General features: G+C 38.1%; 1 protein-coding gene across 2 annotated transcripts in view; it reads right to left on the bottom strand.

The window, feature by feature from the left end:
* MYBPC3 (myosin binding protein C3) overlaps window positions 1-25,221 on the bottom strand; it is a 62,373-nt gene that overhangs the window by 6,040 nt on the left and 31,112 nt on the right. For both annotated transcript variants that reach the window (XM_042038665.1, XM_042038667.1), the window contains 13 exons: window positions 24,424-24,530; window positions 24,076-24,105; window positions 23,776-23,912; window positions 22,203-22,280; window positions 20,948-21,107; window positions 18,802-18,906; window positions 15,469-15,657; window positions 13,455-13,589; window positions 12,080-12,247; window positions 10,723-10,811; window positions 5,573-5,768; window positions 978-1,117; window positions 48-207 (listed from right to left, as the gene is read on the bottom strand). In XM_042038665.1, the coding sequence (XP_041894599.1) occupies window positions 48-207; window positions 978-1,117; window positions 5,573-5,768; window positions 10,723-10,811; window positions 12,080-12,247; window positions 13,455-13,589; window positions 15,469-15,657; window positions 18,802-18,906; window positions 20,948-21,107; window positions 22,203-22,280; window positions 23,776-23,912; window positions 24,076-24,105; window positions 24,424-24,530 (1,694 nt within the window). The remainder of the gene's footprint in view (window positions 1-47; window positions 208-977; window positions 1,118-5,572; window positions 5,769-10,722; window positions 10,812-12,079; window positions 12,248-13,454; window positions 13,590-15,468; window positions 15,658-18,801; window positions 18,907-20,947; window positions 21,108-22,202; window positions 22,281-23,775; window positions 23,913-24,075; window positions 24,106-24,423; window positions 24,531-25,221) is intronic.

Here is a 25,221-nt window from a genome sequence, read left to right as displayed (position 1 = left end):
CTGGTACTTAGTGGCTTTTGTGATCTTTGTTTTGAAGAATATGTTACCTGTTTTTTGGATATGGGCAGGATTTTTGGTGGTTGCAGCAGTTTCACTCAATCCACACAAATTTTCACTGAAGATTCGAAAAAAATACTCATTTCCCATAATCAGGTCTGACACTATACAGTTTGTGCGACGATAGTGATCAAAAACAGTATACCATTCCTGTAACAAGACTATACTGTTTAGAGAGATGTTATGAGAGGTCAGACATGGTGCTAGTTTTGGTATGGAGAGATTCTTTTTGCTACAAGGAAAAGACAGGCAGACAGGTATTTAAGACTAACCTGTGAAATGAATATTATGTTGCTTCCTGGGAAGATCAGCTGATCTATTTTCTTACTTTTATATTCTGGCGGTGTGATAGATGTTTGAATACTTGCATTTTGAGGAAAAATGTCCCCCAAGTCTCTACCATATTTTAGCCATACCCATATCTGGGGAATCTGGTATGAATTATGTACTCAGAACATGACTACTTAATGGGGTCTTCCATGAGAAAGACATTTTTTGGCTTGACTGGCATACGTACCTCTCCCAGTATATACCCTGGTATGCCCAGCATCTCACTTCGAGTCTAGCTCTTCCTCCCTCCCCTTCAATTTTTTGCCGCATTTATGAAAAATGTAATTCCAAATAAAAAGTATAATTCTACCTTCTAAGTAGAGCTGTCTATGCAGTCACCACCAGAGACTGCACATGCTTGATCTCTCTTCCATTTTCTACTGAGCATTTAATGCAGTTCTATCCTTCACCTTTTGGGCTTTTTTTTAGATTCTCTTTTTCAATGTTTAATTGCCTCTGAGATGCCATAGGACACCTCGAACACACAGCTGAGAGTCATGAATTCAGTCATTTCCCTCAAGTCTCTGTGTTCCCAGAGCAGGTGCTGGTTTAACTCCATACAAAGCCATGGACCCAGCCCAAGTTCTTACCATTGTTTTTTTGTCAGCTTTCTGAACTGTGTAGCCCAAGATCTGAGCATTGCCATCATCTTGGGGAGGTGTCCACTCCAGGGCTGCATTAAATCCCCAAACATCTACAAGCTTTATATTCTGAGGAGGACCAGGCTTGTCTGCAGAGGAGACATAAAAAAACACCTTAGCTTTTAGTTCAAGATCCAAAGAGCTTTGTCATTTCTCCATGCAGGGAGAGAAAACAGAGCCTGATAGCAATCTATAACATTTCATAGCAACACATTTCATTTATATGAAGTTAAAACTGTAAACAAGAAATTTGGGGAATTTTCAAAAATCCTCTTAATACTCTACCGGGAGGCCTGAATCCTACTGAGAAATAGACAACACACTAGAATTAGTAACATGGGAACCAGACAAACTCTTCTTTAAAGTGTAATAAGAAGTTTGTGTTGTTTGGATGGATGTGATTAACTCTTCAACTGCAATTTTATCACTTTGTTGCCTCAATGCAATTTCTTGGCCATTCATCTACATTGCTATAACAACCAGGGTGATGGGCTATGTGCCTTCCCCCTGAGGAAGGCCAGCCATTTGGGAATACACCTTTTCCCTCTTGGCTCAGTGCTTATTAGCTTGCCCACTAGGTGATATTTCTCTGTAACAACTAGAAAAAGAACAAACTCTCAAAGAGATACAGAAGTCTGTGTCCTTTTTAAGATACATGGAAATATAGAGAAAAACAATATAGAATGAAATTATTTTAATTTTCTTTTTTCTTTTTTGAGTATCATTCATATTTATACCATGTTTAGTCAAATGCTCTAAGATTTAAATTAGATTTATTAAATAATAATTCTGTCTGTTTTAATTTGAGGGCACCGGTTCACCTTTTTGATGTTAGGTTGTTGCACACAGTTATGGGGCCTGTTGGGGAGAGCTGGGTAATTGATCTTGTTATTGAGTGAAAAATAGTTCAAGATCATTCCAGACAGCTGAAGGGAAACTGTCTCCCCATTTTGTAGCTAAGCTGGAAAAATTAAGAAAATGGTAAGAATCTGGTGGATGTAGGTTTGAGATGAGCAAAGCACAGAGGAATGTAATTATAGGTGGCTTGTAATTTAATTCCTAAAGAAGGATATGCAAAGCAGTAATAAACCAGCCTTTGTTATTAGGGGAACTGTGACTTTCTACATCAAAGCATAATGTGCTAATTCTCTTTTCACTGACAAACTTTGGAATTGAAAACTGCTTTATAATTAGGTTTGACCCCTACTGTCCTCCTTCAAAGTGGTGCCAACTAGAACACCGCATGATGTCTGATAAGGGATATGGAATGCATGGCTCTCATTCCATTTATCATCCTCTTTGTTCCTATCTTACACTAACATTTCAGAGAAAAATCTGCCATCTTCTGTGTTTCTCAACAGCCACCAACCAGGTAAAGCCTTCCTTCATTTTATCCTCTGTTTCTGAAGTAGGGAATGGCAGTGTGTTGTCAAATGAGCAACACTGCTTATGGAGATGTGGAAATGTGTTTGCTGTTAACTTGAATCACAACTTAAAAGAAAAAAAACCTATTTGTGTTGTTAGATGTGTATCTTTATTACACAGCGACCAATTACTCTGTTCTGATTTCAGAGAAGAATTTTTCATACTACATATCTGTCTGCATATATGTGAAGAACAACTTTAAAAACATGTAGAGATGGATAAATTTGCTACATGGGTTTTTATATTCTTGATCTTTGGTTCAATGAGACAATGCAATCTGCAAGAGTATCCATTCAAAATTTCTTTGTAGAATGGTAGAATATTTCTTTCTCAGTACTAACCAGTACATCTCTAGCTTGTGAATAGACGATGGGAAAAGTTAGACTTAGTGATGCTTCTGTACCAAATTACTTTCCTCTGTCGGACACTGTGTTAGAGTGGGTATTCATAATCTGAGGAAGGATTGTGTGTTACCCTCAGCACAAGCTCAGCTGAGGATTTTTGCAAACTAATGAAATTTATAAGATGGGAAGAAGACATAAAGTGTGAATTATCTTCCAAAAATAAATTATAATTCATATTTTCAAATAATACATCATGAGAAAAATAATTAATTCCAGTTTAAAAAGGTAAGTATAGAACTGAGGTTTGCTTTGGTCAATAGAAGGCATGATGGGAGACATAATTTATTGATTCATGTAGAGGGGGAAAGAAGTTTAAGGAGCTGTATCCTCCAGATATTGGAGATAATTATCTAAAAGCTTTCTAAATGTATTTAATAAATACCGTATTCCTATAGTAAAAGTGCGTATTTTTTTTGTCTGCCGAGTAAATGGCAGCAACAGTTTTGGCAGCAAGGGAAGGTGATGGCAGTTTCCTCTTGTTTGGAGTTCACAGGTGACTCATCACAGCAGCAGAGCCTTTGGCTACCCGCATTCTTGGCTTACTCCAAAAAAAGACAGGGTCTGAAGCCACAAGCATTACTTCTTCATCAAGCAGATTTTGCCAAGGGAAGTTAGCTGGTGAAAAGACACCTCAAAAAAATCACTGATTAATTTCTTGTGTCTCTGAAAGCCTGGTTGGCTTTTCAGCCTGCTGTTCTACAGCACCTAAAGCACCACTAGGAGTACAGAAAGACTGCCTGAATCACCCATATTTCTGTCTTGCCAAGAGAATATAAAATCTGGGGAACAAAAAGTGCAGTTGACAGAATTCTGATGACAGAATAACAGAATCAAGATTCAGAGTAGATGCCCTGATTGGAGAAGTATCTGCATATGTTACAAACCCTTCTTGGTCATTAATTAAATGAAATATACATATTCCCATTCATTTGAACAAACTGCCCAGGAAATACAAAGTTAATGCCTGTCCTCCAGCTCTTATCTGTGTGATTAGTTGCTTTTTTTCAATCATTCATTTTCTATATGAAATAACTCTTTGACAATGGTAGATGGATGTGGTTTTCTGACTTTCTACAGTATCAAACAATAGGTGGATGACACTTGGTGCTATGGTCTAAGAGCAATGGCCAGAATCAAGAGTCACTAACCAATTTTAGAAAGGTATTTTAGTGTGTAGGGTGCAGTACTCCCCTTACCTGAGTCACAGAATGGCTTGGGTTGGAAGGGACCTCAAAGATCATTCCGTTCCAACCCCCTGCCATGGGCAGGGACACCTTCCAGTGGACCAGACTGCTCAGAGCCCCATCCAGCCTGGCCTTGTACACCTCCAGGAGTGGGGTAGCCACAGCTTCTCTGGGCACTCTTGGGATTATTTTGTTTTAGCTGCCATTTACTTATTTTGCTCTTGCAGAACTCTTGAGCAGAAGCAGCTGCTGGTATTAAGACATATTTGCTTCAATTTTTTATGCCTTTCTTTTTTGCTGTTGGCACCATTACGTACCTGTTCTGCCAACATAATTTATAAAACTTTAAGCAGAGTAAAACCAGAATTTTTAATTCCAAAACATTAGGAGCTGAGCCAAAACACGTATTCTAAAAATGTACTAATACAGTGGAAGAAATTTGGGATAATAGTGTGAAAGTGTGGGGAAAGAGAAATAAACACAGTTATAAAGAATGTTAAAAAGAGTGGTAATGAGGAGAAATTTCTAGAAGAGCTCTGGCTGAACATTAATGAAAGATCTCAGAAGGAGGCAAGATCTCAGAATATCTCTCACATAATCCCAGGAGAAGTTATGGAAACTTTGGCAATGCATTTCTTTGAAACGACATTAGAAAAGAGACTGGAAATTGAAGAATAGAGAATAAGCCTCAGACTAACTAGACACTCTTAACAGAGTAAGGCATTACATGTGAATTTTCCAAATTCACGGGACTGTGCCTTCTAATTTTTGGAACAGTAGAGGTATATTATGGCAATGATTTTATCTTCACTATCCTTATCTAATAAAAAAAAAAAAACCTGTAGGAGTACATCTATTCCAAGATTCCTATTTCCTTCCTTGAGTGCAATATGGCTCTTCCTAAGAACACCAGAACTCTCAAGTTCTTTCTATCTCTCTCAGAGTGGTAGAAAGAAGATTGATAAGGATGATCAAAGATATGGAATGGCATCTGTTTGAAAATAATCAAAATGAAGAGTCTAAAATTTGAGAAAGTTAACTGAGGCGAGTGTGACTGAAGGCTATAAAATCATGAGTAACATGGAAAAGGTGAATGATTATTCATGTTTTTTTCTGATACAAAACTGTATGGACATTAAAAGAGATTGTCAGGAGGCAGACTCAAATCAAAACAAATAGATACATGTACTTAAACTGAAATTCCTTATAAAAGGATGTTTGGATTCTCAAACTAGACCTGAATGAAAATACAGACTGGATAAAATTAGGCAAGAAAAAAATCACTGAAGAGCTATGGAACACACAGAATATCCCTCATCCTCTGAAGGTCTCTAGAACACATAATTTCAAGGTGGGAGAATATAGTAGGAAAATAAGGTCACATGCTAGCCCTGCTCTGAGCTTGTCCTGCTCATCTGCAACCATTGAAAAGAGAAGGGATTCTGAGGTAGTTGGATCTTTGGGTTGCCTCAGTCTGGCCACTATTTTGTTTTGTATGATCTGCTTAATTCTGATGTTGTCAGAGTCTTACCTATGATTTGTATTATTATTGCAACTTTATCAGACATGTTTTCTATCTGAAGAGTGACTTCATATGTTCCTGAGTGATGAAGCTCTGCCTTTCTGATGAAAAGGATTGTGTCTGTGTTGCTGTTCCGAATTCCCACATCTTTGGAGTCTAGAGTTTGACCATTTTTCAGCCAAGTGATTTTGGGTCTTGGTTTACCCTAAAGAGAGAGAAAAAAAGGAATTTTTATTTTTTTAGGCTTTAGTGGATTTCCATTTTTCTCTTAGTGATCTATAAACCTAGAAAGTCTAATATAATACCCAGAGTTGAGATAGTAAACTCTCTAAATACTTTACAATTCCTGTTTTTCTCCAGACAAATATTTGCTCCCATTTGTCTGGTTTAGTGGCACCATGCTCTGAGGATGCCATTTAGTTAGAAACTGAAAAGATATTGAGAACAAATCCAGAAATACTATTCTTGTGCTGGTCTGGTACTCTTTCCCAGGCATCAGTGAAGCCAACAGGTGATCTGACTTGTTCTGATTGTTATTGGCAGAACCCTTACACACCTGAGGACTTTATTAGCTCTGCTCCCCTTCTTCTCCCTTTCTTAAAACATTTGATGCTCTGTCCCTAGGCATTTTTAAGATCTCTTGAAAAGTTATTATCATCTTGCAGTCTTGGGGTGTGAAATTTACTGTATAATTCTTTCTGCACTGCAAAATAGTTTTGGTGACTGTCAGCTTAAGCAGTCAGCATTGCTACACGCATGGAAGATGGCATTATGGAATCAGTGAGATATCGGTGGTTTGCATCACCCTCATCCAGCCATTTCCAGGAAAGATGGTAAGTACTATTTAATTCTTCAAAAGTTGTTGGAGTGCTACTGCCACAGTACAACTCCAAACAAGGAATCCAAGAAAACAGAAAATTGCCATGATGTATTTATTAAGTGTATTAATAGTTAATCCAATAGAAAACAACTCAGTGGGGGTTTTTAAGTTTCTGCCAGATTACCAAAGTGAAACAGTGCAGCACAGGCCTGGAATAGTTCAGATGGGTGGTGGGGGAAAGCAGGACCTTGCAAGCCAGCAGTCAGTTCTGCTTAGGCTGCCCTGGAACTGAACTCTAAGGCACTGAAATCGGGACACTCTGCCTCCAGTAAACAGCAGAGAAAGCAGCTCCGAAAGGCTCCTCAATCCTCTGGGTGTCTGGAACATACTCTGAAAGACTGTATCTCTTCCCTTAGCCTACAGGGGGAGATTAGGATACTCAGACTCTTGGTTTTGGTGCCTAAAGGTAGTCAGAATAATAATGAATCTTTGTGCATTGCTACACCTTTATTTCAGGTTTGTCTGGTATTTGCTCAGAAAGTCTGTGTAGCATCATTTTTTTTTCAGTGCTAATAGGAAAAAAACTCCACCTTTTATAAGATTCAGGCCACGATCTGTCCAAAATTATACTTAAAGGATGTCTAAAACACCTAGAAATTGCTATTCATTCATAGAGGCTCTCTTCTCGAACTCATCAGATGTAATTTATTTTACATCAGGGCTGATATACACCTTGAATGAGGAATGCTGTTGGATCTTCCATTTTCTCTCTCTGGTAAAATATTTTCTTACAGCTTTCTGCCAAGGAGCATAGTTAAGAGCACCTCAGGCCTGTACCTTGGAAATAACAGATACAAGATAGTTTTGTCCTGTTCTAGTGTACCTTTACCCTGGTCTCATTTCATAGAACTGATTAGAGAAAGAGATGGCTTCTCTTCAGCTGGAATGTATAGTAGAAATTCTGGAACAAGTAAAAGTATTTGAGTTGTTTTGTGTTTTATTTTCCATATCTATGTGTTCCTATTGGTGAACATGACAAGAACTGACTATTTTACGTCCCACATATGTGTGCATTTTAAAGTGATATGAAGATCTTCCTTGAAAAATTTGGCTAGGGAATGCTTTCAAAATAAAAATAATCTGCTTAAATAGTATAGTTTGGTGGGCCTTTGTTTAAATTTCTACTTTGTCAAGACAAATACTTGTCAGGTTTTCAGACTGATTAGAATATTGTTGCTGCTGGTGTTGTACCATGGCTGAACAGATAGGTTCACTCACAGCACCTCCTTTTTTGAGGCGCTGTGAGTGCCAGTGAAGGATTGCAAGTGTTCAAAGTGTTGGTTTTCATATACTCTTATATTTATAGATTGTGAAAAGCACAAACAGATAGAAAGCATGTTCCTAATACATATGTCAGAGGATTGGATTTCTGCAATCTGTAATAGATAATCTGAGACAGAACAGTGAGTGACAGAGTGGCTAAATAGCACCCCAGAGAAACTTCAAGGAGTTCACAGCCAGGGAAGAATGAATTTAAATGCTCTTAGATATTTATATGCACATATAGATGATGGACAAAAAGACTGCTCAGCACTATTGTGAATTTTATCCACTAATAGCACATAATATCCCTCCTCGCATGCCACGTAGTTGATTTTGAAGCAAGAATGTGTTGATTCTCTTCCTTTCACCAGAATGTTCCACCTGCTTAATGTACTCAACAGAAAAAGGGTTAGTAACAGTGTTTTACTTTCTTTTCTGAACATTTTGATCTAAAGATTTAAATAGATTTGCCAGTAGCATTAAGCCCAGGATACCCTGACGATGTATTTCATAGAATTTCACTGTAGTGACCACAGAGGTCACTGGAAAGGTTGCACTGAGACTGTAAATAGTAGAGGACACTGACTTCCACTTTCATTAGATCATAGCTATTGTATTTACTTAGAGTATTCTGCAATATTAATGGTCAGGCACTTAAAATTTTTCAAAATGTAAAGGAAAAGTTCTTTTTGACTTGCTTTTTTTGAAAGCTCATCACTTTTACATATTCTAAATAGCTATAGCCACAATTCTTAGTACTGTGAAAGCTGCAATTCAAACTATGACAGATTTAATTCACTCAAAAAGTACTTATTAAATTAAAGTCCTCTGGCTTTGTTCTCAGAGTAAAATCTGGTGTCGATGGATAGATTTTAGCCTTTTTTGTTAGCCTTACCCTTTAGGAGACAAGAGTTTATGCCAGCACATGATTTGTCAGTCAGATACTCAAATAACTTGTCAATCAGTTGGTTCAATTTGGCCAAATTTGACGGAGCACTAGAAATCTCTAAGATTAGCTTAGTACAGTTCTGTGAAGAATTGATGACAGAGTGAAATGCCAAAACCTCAGTTAGTGTCCCCACTGAGGAAAAGTCAGGGAAAGCTCCGTCTTTATCTATTTTGTTTGGCAACAGCTGAATGATGAGGCAGGATTAAGTGAAGCTCTGGATTAGCTGCTAAATGTTACCCTGGCCAGGAAACTGAGGACACGTCAGTTAGGACTCCCCAGGGGAGTAGGGAAAAGAACTGGGAAATCTCTGGGAATATTGCAGTGAGGCTGCTCTCAGCAGAGGAGGCGGCTGGATACGCTGGGAAGGGTGTGATATGGGGGTGTCATGGTTTCGCACCTCCCTTCCTGGCAGAGTCTTGTGGGGAGCAGAAAAGGCCTTTGCTCTGTGTGTGCACTGCTCTCAGCAACAACTAAAATACCCCTAAATTATCAATAGTCTTTCTGGCACCAATTCGAAACATCACCCCATAGTGGCTTCCATGGAGAAAATGAACTCTGCCCAGTGACAACCAGCACAAGGGAACATAAGACACAAATCTCTAAAATGCTAAACTTTATTCCCCTGCTTATGGGACAGCTTGTCAAATTTGTGCAATTTTTCTTCAACTTGGGCATCAAAGAAGGAAAAATATCTGGTTTTTTAGTTGGTTTTTTATTTTTTTTTTAATAACTGCATAACTCAGAAATAGCAGATGTACAAATCTTGAATTTTGTGTGTGGCTAGACATCAGTGAAAAAGTCTTTCTAGCAATTTTGGAGATAAGGAATGTGAAAGCAAAAAATAGCCTTGTGATTATGCTGAAATAATTAAAGCATGCAATTCAAGAAAGTTACTCCATGCATGGGCTTGCAATTGTGTACTAATCAGATATATCTTTGTGAAAAAAGCAACTTTTCATGTAACCCAGTAACCACAGGGCAAAAAGACATGTACCTTTAAGCTTACATAGATTTTGCTCCAATAATTTTTTCTCCCCTGCTGGTACTGCTCAAACAAAAGAATGTAAGTGATGTGTTCATGTATGTCTCCCCTGTGGAAAAAATGTTTTGCATATCTCCAGCATCTTTTATATGAGAATTTCAAAGCTCTTCACTAATAACAGGATTACATTTCCATAAATGTCAATCCTGGACAGTAGAGAAATTTCAGTGTCTTGAAATTTTAACTGAGGACTTGATTAAGTGATATATCTGTTATTACTGAGGATATGTCTCTCAGAGCCAGAGTCTGTAATTTACAATTTCTTTTGCTATGTCTCTCAGAAAACCATTTCCTTACACACACTAATTCTTGCACTCTATTGATATTGTAGTCTTGCATCTGAAAAAAGGCATGTGGTGTTTTACAGATGGCCAGACAGTTGCCTGTACAGCTCTAGAAAATGCCAAGAGCCGGTAACTGGTTAGGTCAGTCTCTGTGTAAATTTTAGCAGTTTTGTGCATGACTTAGTGAGGCACCCTCGATAATCCTCATCATGCTCTGTTTTTTATACCTTCAGCTCATGTAAAGTAATGCCCAAGCTCTTTGTACACATACTCAGATTCTGCATAGGGCCAACTGGGATCTTCTGTTTATGTGCAAACTCTAGTTTTTGCAGTCAGCCTTTCAGAAATTAAAACACACACTTTTTTGCCGAAGAAGTTGCCCAGTGACATCATATACCTGAGTTCCAGAAGAGTAGTTAGTTGGATTCTTACACTTTTGTCTAATTCTCTCTAAGGTGCATCCTGTGTTCAGTAAGGAAGAATGGGCTTGATTTACTTTACCCCACTTTTTCTTCTTCCCCAAAAGGTGGGATTAAGGAAGAAACTGTGACTATAAAAAAATTGTGACTGAAAAAAGAGTGATTCCCTCCCCCTCCTCGAATGTTTGAGAGGGTTTAACAAATCATCAGCCATACTTCCGTAATTCTGCTGCAGCAGTGAAGCAATGGGAACTTGCATTAGGGAAACTACTTTAGGTAAGTGATGGTAAATAACCAAGACAAAATTGAGGCTGATACATACCTGAAATGGAATCACAATATTGATTGTCTCACCCACTTTCTTCACCAGAGTCTGTCTGAGGTGGCGTGGCAGCCAGAATTTGGGACGCTCTGCAGTTAAGCATTAGTACACTAAATACAAAGCTTTTGATAATATGCAACATTTCATATAGCACAAATAATGCAAAAGACTGAAGAGAAGAGACTTGGATAATTGTAAGCACAAGAAAATGGTGCAAACGCTGTTCATGTTTTTAGGGAGTATCTCAGTGTCTAAGTAGTTTCAAATGTATTTGTCTACTGGATATCAATTTAGTATCAAGTCTCAGATATATATTTACAGCTGAGCATGTTTCAATGACAGCTGGATTTGTGAAAATGTGTCACATCTGAAATGCCAAATTTGGGTAACTTCTGTTGGATGTGAATCTTCTATGTGGACTTTGTTTCTTTGGAGAAATTGTTTATTTCAGTAGAAAGGATGGGATAAAGGGTGTATTGGATTAAAAAGAGTAATTGTAGATTATGATTATCTATTGCTATATTGATACTGCAGCACCTTGTAAATTGGAGATATTTATGGACATACTCAGAAAGCAGAGCAACTGGTGGATTCCTTTATCTTTCCACAGTCATTCAGTTACAGCCCTTTCTTTGAGGTGGATGCAGTGGAATCTCATTGTAGCATCTTAACTTTTCACTAACAAAGAAGGGACCTTACTGCATGTTTTTTTCATCTACACTGAAAAGCTTTTGTACATTCTCCTTTTGATCCTTATTTTTTTCCCTGTCATTTAAATAAGGCATTTCTTAACATACAATTACAGTATCTGTCTTCATGACCATTTGGTATTGAGATGCAGTAAAACTTTGTTTTATTTACATTGGCTCAGTGACACTCTGGAAGACACTTCATGTGAGCCAAGGTTGAGGAATCCACTATTAGCAGCTCTTGATGTCTTTTGGACTCCAGTCAAATGAATTTGAATCTACTGCTGTTGGGTGATACACAGGGTGGTAACTAATAATCTACAACAATTAAGTAAATAGATCTCTTGCCGTAGCCAACACAGTCATTTTGCAAAAACGTAGCAGCTTTTCAAGCAGAGAGGTAAATATAAAAAAATGTCTCTCAGATGCTGACAGTGTCATTGCAAGAGGTGAAATGCCCATATTTTTGAAAGTAAGAAATAGAATTTTATTTTAAGATCTTTGCTTTACAAATATAAGACCTGGATGTTGTAGAGATATCCTCAGAGTCAGAAGATACTGGGCACCTAATCAAAGTGGAAGAGCTGTTTGGGTGTTATTCTCAGATAAAGGCAGAATTTTGGCGAGAGGAAATAAATGAGTAAGGTTTGGTCAGTAGAGATACTCACGTAGGATCTCTTGGACAGTAACAGGCTCTTTTATTGTTGCTGCTCCACTCTCTCCAGCCAAGTTTACAGCCTTGATACGGAAATAAAGTTTGTCCCCCGTGACCAGATCTTTAACCAGTGCAGTTGTGCGCTCAGTTAGGCCAGGAAGAGCAGGAATCCATTCTGTAGCTGCAAGAACAGTATTTGCATATTGCAATGATACATTATTTTTCCAAAGCCATGCTTTGTTTGCAGTTGAAAGAAAATTTGTGTTAGGGTAAAATGAATTCAAGTTACAATGCCGTGCTTACAAGGGAATAAGTTGGAAGAAGAACTCTGGATGGAGGAGATGTGTACACATGGAGTTAAGGAATCTCTACACTTTGTTATTCAAGATAGCTAAGGATAAGGGAATAATCTTTGGGCAGTTCCTTTTTTTTTTTTTTTTTTTTTTTTAATAGAGCTTAGAGTTGAGGGACTTCTTGACATTTATTTTTACTACATGGGAGGGGGAGAATTTTTGGAAGTAACTTTAACAAGAAAGGGAAGCCTTAATTTAATTTTTTTTCTTGGAGTACATATACCTTCTGTGGCTGTCCAAACAGATTGGTGAGAGCCACATATGCTGAAAACAGTAATAGAGCACATAACTGTTGGAATTTATTATTTACTTCTCAATTGACACAGTAGAACAGAATTCTTAGTGCTTCCTTATTCTTAGGCGCAGAAATATGACTGATAAAATCATTCTGCAATGACATAGAGAATCTGGTAATGCTACAGTGATGTCTCATTAAAGACTATAAGTTATTTCTGGATAAATTATGCCCTGGAAACCCCCTAGTTTAGATTATCTGGCAATTGAGCCTAATGTTAGGGAAAATGTCAATATTAAAGTGACTATAAATTTGTTTGACTTTTATGACATGAGTATTATGTTGTAGCATCACAGAACATTGAATTTTGTAGATATGGTGCTGTTACACTCTTTATTACCAGCACAAGTATTAAATGAGGTAAGGTAATGGTTACTTTAAAGTATGACTGATGTTGTCACAATCATGTTATTATATCTGTTTCAAGGAATGTGCAATTCATGAATGATACAGAAGTATAGTAGTGACTATAGCACAGCAATGATATTTTTGTGTTACTTATGTGTATTAAAGTTTATGATGATTGTGAAGACGATATTATGGATGTGACTTCCATGGTTTACACTCACATTGTAGTGAGTATGGTGATGGTTGGCCAGGATGTTAGACACAGATTAGAGTTAAAATTTGATCATGCTGGATATGGTTATGTTATTGGTGGTGTATAGAGGTGAAGTTATTGCAATTGTAGCATTTTTAAAATATTTGGTTGCTGCTGCCTAGTACTCATGCTTACTTACATCCATCTTTGCAGTATTCCAAAATGTAACCATCTAATCCCCCAGCTCCAATCCGCTCAGGGGGCCTCCACTTCAAGGAAACAGTGCTGTCAGAAACATCTTCCACTGTAAAGTGGGTTGGTTCACTTGGAGGAGCTGTAAGGAAATATGGAGAAGTAGATTCTGAGAAAGAGCAATACAACTATGAGAATTCAAAGGCTATACAAGGAGTGATTAACAGGTGATTTGTGTACCACTGTCTATTTTAATGAAATAAATCTACCTGAAGCTCAGTTGTAAAGTGTAACACCTTTACATTTAATAAAAGCACAGCCTAAGACTCCTATAGTAGGAAGGGGAACAAGTGGTTAAGACAGTAGTTTCTATTCACAGATGCTCCCTTATAAGAGAAGCCACTGAAAAGAGAAGACTTGCAGAAGGGAGTCAAATTGTCATCATAAGTCTGCAGAAAAGTTTAGAAATGAAAATACATACCTTTTGTATTCTGTACTTACACCCTCATTGTAACTGGACAAAATTCACATGGTCAGAGGACCAAATTCACAGTGGCTAAATTTCACTTCACTCACACAGTGGAGAAAATGACCAAAAGTTATGACTACCTGTTTACAGAAACACTGCTTCTGATTTGTGCATTTGTAACAGAGACATACTTGAGAAAAATATTTTGGACTGAAAATTTTTAATTTGATGTAGATACAGCTTTTTCATATTTCTTCAGAACAGGTGTGTCATGGCTCTTTATAAGCCCAGAGTTCAGGAGGACCACTAGCTAAAGTCAGTCTTCTGCAGCATGACTATTATCTACTAATCAAAAAATAATCAAGAAAAGCCCTTACTAGAGGATCCAAAATACAAGTAAATGTTACTGTGAAATAATCGATACCAAAAAGCAAACAGAAAACAACTTTTTCAAAATAACAGATTTTACAAAGTTAGTTAAATACAGGTTCACAAATTGTGGAACTGATTGAAATCAATCTTAGTTCCCAAAGTTATTAAAAAAAACAAACACAAAAATATCACCTAATTTCATTTCTGTAACTGCCAAAAATTTTTGTATTCACATGTTAGCAAGGACAGCACACAGGAGGCAAATGCAATTGGGAGCATACACAACCACACAGTACACGATCAAAACCCCAAACCTCTTCTCTGAAGAAGTAAGTGTGAACTTTATCAGTAATCAAGTAAAACTCTGCCTATCCCATGAAAACTTTGGACCTTTTGTTTCAGTAGCTCCACTTGATGGCTCTTGTTTGATCTCTTTTGTTGCAGACCAACCGTTGTGTGTATGAAATCCAGAATTAAGAGACCCTTCTTGCAGTTCAGCCTTTCCTTCTGACTCCTTCACTGCATCATCTGCTTTTACATTATCTCCTTCAGCAGGCTGTCCCCCTTTGCTGTTATTTGTAGAGTTAGAAACTCTAGTCATTTTAATCTCCAGCTATTTGTATTTTTGTGGGTCTTCTCCCTAAAAATCTTAGCAGACAGGCTTCCTGAGGACTCCTTTAGTTTGCTCCTTGCTCAGGGACTACAGGAGACACTGCACTGCTGTGCTGGGAAGGATTATTTATAGAAAATCATTCCTCAAATATTTTCTTAATCATCTATCCTTTTAGCTGTGGAGAGGGCTGGGATTAAGGGAGTACTGGACGGGATACTGTGATATTTGCACCCATAAGGGAATGGGAGAAGCTGAGAGGGACAGGGAAATCTCTGTCAATTAGTTCTCCTTTCCAGATCCAGCTTGACTCTCACACTTCTAATTATAACTAAAAATTCATCAGCAATTTTGTGAAACTGGAACCTCTGTGCTCTTCAGGAAGAGGAATGAGAGACAGAGAAGTGGAGCATTACAAAGGAAAAGGTTGATTAAATATAGAATATAGAGATGGTTGACAGCCTCTTTCCTAGCACGGTCTTTTTAGCTGTAAGAGCGGTTGTAGAGAAGAGGTCAAAATTGTTCTGTCTTGGTTTTATCCTAGAAATACCATGGAGTCTCAAAACTCACCAATTGGCATGAAGGGTTGTGAGGCAGGGCTTGGCCGGGACATGCCAATAGAATTCACAGCATAAATCCGCATCTCATAAACTACTCCTTCAATCATTCGCTTGGCTTCATAGGTTAGCTCTTTTAAAAGGTCAAAGTTCAGTCTCATCCATCGATAGCTCTTCTTCTTCTTTCTCTCTAAAATATAGCCTGGAAAGAGCAGCTGTTATGATGTAAAAGAACTGGAAATTGTTCTCTCACATGCAGGAAAAAAGAAAATCTTTTTAAGTGAAAGAGAAGTTTCCTTGAAATGTAGAAGATGAGGTATAGAGTTAAAAAATTAATTTCTTTCTTCTGTTCTCCTGTAATTCACTAACCTTGACTAACAACATCAATCCCCCACAAAAAATTAATTGGGAGAACAGTTTGAAAATTCCTTTTTTTTTTAATTATTGTTTTATCTAATAGCTGATGCTAGATCTCTGTGTTCTTTGCAAAGTAGTGGAAATGCAGAATGCTTCCCAGACAATGCAGATCTCAGCTTGCTTCATCCCCACGGTGAGTGAGATATGGCCACTCACTGTTTTTCCTGCTCTGATTTCCTTGGGAAGGAAAGCCAGCCTGTATGGTAACAGAGAACAAAGAGAGCCGGGTGCACTGCAGAGCGAATCTCTAGTACAGCTTAAGGTGTCACCTGTATGCCTGGAATCCATGTCTTAGCACTTCTCTGTCGCGCCCTCAACATCCATAGCCTTTCCAACGCTACCATGCTGTTTTCCAGAATGACTAAGTGAGGCTGGATTATCAGTATAAAGGATAAACTTCTCATTTCCCAAAACTGGGAATGGAATCTGTGATTCCTCATGCTTAATATGGAGGATGGTTGTATATCACATTGGAAACATACATGCCTGATATTTTCCAGCTGACCTGCTACAAGGGGCTACTGAACTGTTCCTTTCCATTCAACTATATTAAATTTCTGCCACTTCTCTGTGTTGCAGATAGCGTGACTGGGTGCGATCCATGTAGGCTTCTTTTAAACAAACTTTGCTATGAAAGCTACTCATCTTTTAACTACAGCATGAATAATCAGAGAATGCACTGAATACTCATGTACATGTGCCATGTATTTGAGTGTATTGTATAGGTGTGTTTCTACCCAGTGACTACAGAGGTCTGTACAGATGTCTGTAGCAGTGGTCAGCTACAATAGTGTAAAGTCCATAGCAAGGACTTATAATTGGGCCATGCAGGGGAGTGATTCAGTCCCTGCTGCTCACCAAGGTCGTGGCTATCAAAGTTGCAAAAGTCTCTTTGGTATACCCGGGAACTATGATTCACACTTAAGGTGTCTCAAGGGATGAAGAGTATGACAGGCACATTTGATTTGCTGGCATGCTGTAGGCACAGACACCATGCATCAGCAGCCTTTCCTGTCAATGCCAAAGAGCATGGGAGTCTACAGAATGTTCTGGGAAAAGAGCAGTGAAAGTATCTTTAAGCTGACAGGTTGTATCATCACTTTAAATGCATAGAGATGTAATCCCAGCATGCTTGTTTTCAGTAGCTTTCAGAGTTAAATGCTGTAAGCAAAAAACCTATGGTTCCTTTGGTCTGTTCCTGTTTTTTTCTCTCTTCAGCAGGGTTTATGAGGCTGAGAGAAGTTTCAACTCAGTTTCTGGGGGTTTTTTTGCCATTATAGATAAGCAGTGTTAAGCACATAAGTGTCGAAATGAAGATATTTGCAGTTAAAAAAAACAGGCAAAAAGGAGGTAAAATGACAATACTGGTCGTACTGGTGACATTTGGTAAAGCAGATTATTTCCCCAAATGCACTGAATGTGTGAGAGTTAAAGATACTGTTTTAGTAATATAAAAAGCACACAAAACCCCAGGAAAGGTGAAGGGAAGATGGGGTGTGAATTTCTTTTTTATATCTGTTGGATATAACTAATAAAGAGTGTATCTGACTGCCTACAATGCCATCTGTAACAATATGAAGACAGATAAGAATGCATATGCCTTTTCCCCCCTGCCTTTTAAACTTGCTTTTAAAGCTCTGTTTGAATGGGTAGTGCTGCATCTCGGTTTTTCCTCTCCCCCTGCTGTAGGTGTTTTATTGGAGCTCTACCAGTAGTGCAGCCCTGTGCTAAGAAACCTCCTCAGGTGGTGAAAAGGGATTTTAGTGGGACATTAAAAAAATCCTTCTTTTGACAGTGAAAGCAAAGCAAAGAACTTTTTGAAATATGTGCCCTAAAATCTCTACAAAACAAAATCATGGGCTTTGTGTAGTCAATGAGGTGGGGGTTGCCTGTGCTAATGACACAGCTACTGGTAAATATCTTTGCACATAGTATTTTAAACTGCTGACTTCTTGCTTGCTTCCTGTCAGAATACATGAAACCACAAAGCACTGGCCCAGCAGTACCTTATTTATTCCTGCACAGGTGAATTCTTTGACTTAAATGAGATAGATCTTGTGGAAATTAATGAAGTCCAAACATCCAAAAGCAAATACAAACTCTCTCTTCCAGATGCTATTCAGGGGATTAAAAGAATTTTAGACATTTCTAGCCTTGGCATCCGCATGGGAGTCCATATAGCTTACAATGTATTTTTTTTCCAAAGAAACTCAAGCTCCAGAGATCTTTGTTAAACAAATTGCTAGATACGGACTCCAGAGGATTTTTCCCCCCTAAAATTAATCAAGACCCTGCATTATTTTCTTTTTCTTCTGAGGATCAAAGAGTTCTATCTAAAACTCACCATGCACAGTGCAGAACTTAAAATGGTGTCAGTGATAATCTTGATTGTGCTGGCTCATTTCCTGCGTCACGTGGTAACTGCACTCTAATTTTTAGTACAGATTTTAAGGTCGCTAAAATGATTGAACTGTTTTTATGAAGTAGTATTATGAAGTAGTTTTCCTCAATAAAACTTGTATTGCATGAGTGCCTGAGATTGCAGATGTCTGGAGTTGATGACTGAGGTGGCCACAGAGCTGTTTTGATATTCCTAGGTAAGTACAAAGTCCTGTTTACTGACCTAAAGTTTCAGACTTGAATGAGAATACTTAGCTTTAGCTATTTTTCGTATCACCTTTTCGTGCTTCATAACTTGTTTGCTGAAATACTTCTCTGACTCAAATCGCACAGGCAGGGGGCACTCTCTCCTCAAAATTGGAGAGAGAGAACCTAGACCGGTTTGAAGGTTCAACGCATCAGAATAGCTCCTATCTGAGGGTCAGCCTTCCTTATGTCTAAACAAAGAGAACACTTCTGTGCCATTTCAAAGGAGCAGCAAAAAATATATGCAAAGCTGCAGGGGACTTCATGTTTTAGGACTCCTTACCAAGTACTGGTTGCCCACCATCATATTTAGGGGGTTGCCACTGCACAGTACAGTAATCTTCTCCAATGTTGCTGATTGTGGGAGCTTCTGGAGGGTCAGGAACATCTGAAGAAAGTGTGAGAATGAAAGAGAGGTGTTACTGTTTCAATTTCTTTATGCAAGTAAATTAAATATTTTTAACACTTTTTTTCCTCTATGGTATCGATCTACTGGTGTCCCCCACGATCAGTGTTGAGCCCAGTCCTGTTTAATGTCTTTATTGATGATCTAGATGAGGGTATTGAGTCTATCATTAGCAAATTCATGGATGACACCAAGTTGAGTTAGAGTGTCGATTTGCTGGAGGGCAGGAGGGTTCTGCAGAGGGACCAGCACAGGCTGGATCATGGGCCAAGGCCAATGGCATAAGGTTCAACAAGATCAAGTGCTGGGTGCTGCACTTTGGCCACAATAAGCCCCTACAGCAATACAGGCTGCAGGAAGAGTGGCTGGAAAATGGTTCAGTGGAAAAGGACCTGGGGGTGCTGGTAAACAGCATCTGACCATGATCCAGTGTGTGTGTCCAGGTGGCCAAGGAGGCCAAAGGCATCCTAGCCTGTATCAGCACTAGTGTGGCCAGCAGGACCAGGGCAGTGATTGACCCCCTGTACCTGGCACTGGTGAGGCCAAACCTCGAACCCTGTGCCCAGTTTTGGGCCCCTCACTACAAGAAGGACACTGAGGTGCTGGAGCACATCCAGAGAAGGGCAATGATGCTGGTGAAGGGTCTGGAGCACAAGTCTCAGGAGGAGCAGCTGAGGGAGCTGGGGGTGTTTAGCCTGGAGAAAAAGAGGCTCTGGGCTGACCTTATTGCTCTCTACTACTCCCTGAAACTCTACAACTACCTGAGGGTATAGCCAGGTGGGTTTTGGCATCTTCTCCCAGGCAGCCAGCAACAGGATGAGAGGACACAGGCTTAAGCTGCACCAGGGGAGGTTTAGGTTAGACATTAGGAAGAAATTCTTCACAGAAAGGGTGATTAGATTTTGGAATGGGCAGCCAAGGGAGTCACCATCCCTGGAGGTGTTTATGTAAAGACTGATGTGGCGGTCAGTGCCTGGTCTAGTTGACATGGTGGTGTTCGGCCATAGGTCAGACTTAATGATAGCAGAAATATTTTCCAAACAAGTTTATTCTGTGATTCTGGGATACAGCTTTGTCAGACAGAAACAATAGGTACAACCAGAATGTATTAACTTAATCTAAAGGGAAGCCTGCTCTTTGATGCTTCTTTGTTAGGTTGGTTTCCTTTAAATACCATTGAGTATTCAGCTCCCTTTTTCTTCCCAGACATAATACAATTTTTGCAAAAATGTAAGGTAATGAGGTAATTCTATTCTGTAAGATGAGGCTTGCTCCAGGGTTTCCTATTTTCTCTGGAATAAACTTTATAAAATACAATGACTGCATGTCTCACATATTATGTCACGTTGGAGATATTCATAGTAAATATCCCAATTTAGTGTTTATAAAAGATGGAAGGAAACTTAGTGTTTACCAAGCAATTCTAAATTTTAATACTGTAGGTAAAAGTAATTTTCTTTTATCATTTCTAATTTGCTTATAACTTGTCCTTTTGTTATGTGTGCCAGAAAATTAAATATTATGAAAAATTTATCAAATTTACTGCCTCAGAATCATATTCCTCCCAGGCCTTTTGTGACTCATTGAAGAGTCTTTCAATCTGTTTATCTTTGGTCAGATACATTATGTTTCTTTATTCCATTAACTGTTTACTGCTTATAGAATGAAGTAATCTCTGCTTAAAAACATAATCCACAACAAAATGACTAGAAACTTTTCTGATCTCAGACAAGCATGAAGCATATACTTCAGAATGGAATGTCATCCATAAAATGATAGGATCACCTGAAACAGGAAATACATGGATTACTGCTAGCAGTTGTTCCCTTAACTTTTCACACAGAAGGCAACTACCTCTGAAAAAACACTCCTGCCAGATTTATGATTGATAATGTTCCTCTCTTTAGGATCCTTTCCCATTTTTCTAAACCTAAAGTCAGAACTTGAATCAGTTTTAGAGAAGGGTGAGTTTCTGCAAACTCAAGATTCTTTCACGCTTTGGTTGTTTCTTTCCTTCACTTACCAATAACTTTGACTGTGATATCGGCCTTATCTTCTCCAACTGGATTCTTAAGTATAACTCTGTACACTCCCTCATCCTCCTTTTCTGCCCCTTCAATGATGAAGACACAATGATCTTCATGCATCTCCACACGGACTCTGCCTTCAGATTCAAACAGGAGCTGTGGGCAGTGAAAGTGACAGATAAAATCATTGCAAGTTGTGCCAGAGACAGCCTGATGAATCTGTGTGTAAGCTGGTGAAAATAAATCATTGAATATTATAATAATTATTGAAAAGCTATAACATTTTTCAAATTCTATTTGTATGTAGAAGAGAGACAATACAGATTGGTTGGCTCACAAAAATAACACCTGGGAAAACTGGTTTTGAAAGTCGGCAGGTTGTTGAGATTCACCACTAGTTACACAAACCCAGTTATGTTTCAAAGAAGTTACTAAGTACCTCCAGAAATTCTTCCTTGGGATAGCTGCTAGCATATCACTCCAAAGAGTTTCATGGATAACAATTGGTTATTGTATAAATTAAAGTAAGTTTCTTGTAAATGTTAATGGCATCAGTGTGATTTCTGCCACTCAATGTCATAAAGGGAAACTTTCCACTTTTTTGCTAAAATATAAACAAAATGTCCACAATTCAGTTGTACATATGTAATGCACTCCTTTCTTCCTTACATGTCTTTAGATTTAGAACAGGAACCATTAGAAAGAATACATATCCAAATAGTGACTAGTACAGCACAATCCTAATCCTGAGAATGGTTTATTGCTGTATAATATAAGAAAAATATTCTTTATCAAGAGAAAAGTTATTTATGTGAAAAATGGAAGTGAGTCCTGTTTCACTGCTTTATAGTCCATCCACTCTCTTGACCCATTGTCATCTTTCCATGTGTCCTGTAAGATTTTGTCCTAGTTATTATTGAAGCTTACAGGTTACTGAGGGAAAAAAATCGTAAGTAAATTTAAAAGAGTTTTCAAATAACTGCTTTGATTCCTTGTAACCCAGCCACCATGTGATGGTGATTAGAAAGATTTTCTCAATCAGCTTCCTACTTTAAAATTGCTCACCAAGTCTCTTGTGCCCAGCAGGTGTCTGGTAATTACTGCTGTGAGGCAGGAGAGTGGGCCTGATGTGCTATTTGAGTCACCATTTTTAATATCTACTGACTTAAATTTTATTTCTTTTGAATATGACATTTTATCTGGAAAACACTAAGCACTTCTGTGTGATTGCATAAATAATAAGGAACATACCTTATTATCAGTATTTAAATCACTGCTGTTTTCCGAGGGAGTCATGGAATCATCCTTGTTTCGAAGGAGGTCGTTTCTCTAGATAAGCAAAGAAACCACAGAAAGTCTGCTAAGGCTGAGCACAGCAGTAAGGCTGTTTCTGCAAGATAGAGAGGAGTTTTTTAGAGGGATTGAATATGGAGGTGTGAGAAAAGCGAAGTGAGGCAGCAAGACCTGGGAAGAAAATCTACCAAAACCAAAATAAAAAGCAGGAAAGGAAAAAGATGTATCAGAATGCAGTGAATCAAGGGAAGGATAAGTCAGCAAAAGCAAACTTGCAGCTTAACAAAGGAAGAAGCATGACATTCCTGCAGTATTGTCATAACTGGTTGTGAACCTGTCTGTGTCCTCTGGTACTAGTTACTCAATATGCCTAAGTACAAAAATAAGGATTACTTCTCTCTGTAACCATGGGAAAGTAAATTGATGTGAATATTTTAACACTTAGAAATACAGGCAGGTCTGTAACACTCATTGAACTGCACCTTTTGAGGCTGTGCTACTCTTTGTTTAGAATTTCATTAGTAAGTATATATTACATATCCTTCAATCAAGACTAGCTGCTTTTCCTCATATGTTGAGACCTCACACCTCAGAAGTAACACTGTATAGAGCACTCTAGGGTCATTTTATCAGAGAAACTTCTCTATAGAAGAGTCAATTTCTTGTTTTTTTCTTATTTGTTTCCATACTAATTCCGCATTGTAGATAAAATGTCCTGAGTGCTATTAAATATGCTAACCTGAACAAGAATGAGGCATAATCATGAAGAATAGGAGATTGGGGGAATTAACATAATTGGCAATATCATTTTTTCTATGTCTATACATATGGAAGTGTAATGATGCTGTAGAATGTTATGCAAAATATTTCTGTTTTGTGCTAGTTATAGCTCAAGAGCCCACAGATGGTGAGGGGTGGGGATATTTTGAGATATCCAGAAAGGAAGCTCACTTAACATTTTAAGTCTAACTTCTAAATTCTTTCTCTGATGTTTTGTAATTGCTTTGATAAGGTAAATAGCAAGTGTCCTCTGTTTTTATTATACCAAATTCAGTGTTATGCCACTAGTCTGCTAGGATGACGTTCTCCTCACAGATTGTAGAATCCTTGATAAAGATTAAAAAAAAGAAGCTGCCACCCCCAGAATATGTTCCTTCTATCAGGTGAAGGTGGTGGGGATGACTCATAATTTATTTATTTTTCCCTGAGGTAGGAAGAGAATAAATGTGTATGGTATCCTTCGATCTGCATGTACATATATTTACTCATATATACTCAGCCCCTTCTTTTGGACTAAAAAAACAGGGAACAGTTCAAAAAAAGGAACAGTTCAGGATGAATCACAAAACCAGATAAGTCCCAAGCAGCTGCAGTGCAGGTATTTAATTTTTGTTCCTGAGGTTTAAAAACATAAAATTGAAAGGAAGATGAAAATACTTGTATATAACTATAAACCAAAGCAAGATTTGAGAAGGAAAAATAAATTTGCTGTTGTGACTTGCCTCAGACACTGTGTCAGGTTGCACATTACCTTGTTTACTTTCTGCCAGATGACAGTGGGTGTTGGATCTCCTGACACAGGAACATCCAATCTCAGTTTGTTCCCAGCCACCACGACAATAGTGTCAGGGGATTGGCCCAGGCAGTCAAGGTGTATTTTAGGGGGTTCTATAGTAAAGGTAGAGAAAATAAGTTTTAAACATAGTTTGAGTAATCTGAATGAAAAAAGAAAAGAATATCCATGCATTAAATTAAAAATGAAAAATTATACTGCTTACTTTGCTATTGAAAACATTCTTACTTACATATAAATAATGACTGCTGTTCTTACCTTCTCTTGGTACAAAATCTATCTTGACCTCTGGAGGGGAAAAAAAAAGAGGAGACAGGGAAGGAGAAATAGATCAGAAACCAGAATTTACATAGCATCTGCACCCACAAAGTAATTTAAAAATTGATTGAAACTTGATAAGGCATATTAATCAGCAGATTTATACAATAAATTAAAAAACAGGCTCTGTAAAACAATGTGATAATGGTAATGCAAAATAACAAGGAAAAGCAATGTGCCTATATTGAGGTATCAGAAAAGAGGTCTTTCTCTTTCCTGGTATAACCATGATTAGTATCACCATTTTATCCCTCTGGAATTCCCATTACACCTTCTAAGATAGCTTACCCAAAAACTGAAGCTTGGCAGAAAGGTTGTAAGCAAATCCTTGGGGAATGAAGGAATAATCAGCCTCGTCCTCTGGTGTTACATCCTCAATAGTTAGCTTATGGATTCTGGAAACATGAACAAATATATTCCACTCCCTTCCTTACCTCTCCAGGAGAAACAGGGCTACCTCAAGAGACAAGGTGCAGGCTATAGGACATTGACAGAAATTATTATTTCTTCTTCTCTTGCCATGACACAAGTGAACAACCACCAGGGCTGTAGACTGCTCTGCTTTCAGTATTAAAGCAAATCCACCTCAGCACATTCTCAATGAATGGATTTTTTTTGTCAAGGTAGATGCAAAGACTAGTTTGAAGAGAGGAAGCAGTTTCCTTGCTCTAGTCCAGTCCTTTACCGTTTTAAGGGCAGTTGTAACACTGCTGACTGGTTTGATTTGATCAGATTGTAACAACAATAAACTTTGACTGAACAAACTTAAAAGTGATGCTCCATCCCTGTATTATTTTAAATTCAAAACAGAATACAGAAAAGAGTACCAAGAAAGACTTCACCTAGCATTTAATGCTGAATCTTCTTGGTCTCCATCTCCAGTAGTAGCTGGACTTCTAGGAAACTTGAGCACAGAATTACACAACAGTATATGTTAATATAAACACTAAGTTTTCTCTAGGGTTTACTCACGTCTCATCTAAACACTACTGTTAATTTTAAAGTTATCAACAATATGTTTTCTACATTGTTTGAATACCAAAACACCATGCAATCCTAATGAAAACTAAGGTTTACTTTTGGTGA

This window comes from Corvus kubaryi, unplaced genomic scaffold, assembly GCF_017639235.1.
Source record: "Corvus kubaryi isolate FWS band 111438036 unplaced genomic scaffold, C.kubaryi_AGA036_p1.0 37392, whole genome shotgun sequence".
In the NCBI taxonomy this organism is placed as follows: domain Eukaryota; kingdom Metazoa; phylum Chordata; class Aves; order Passeriformes; family Corvidae; genus Corvus; species Corvus kubaryi.
This window is presented reverse-complemented; position numbering and strand designations above follow the sequence as displayed.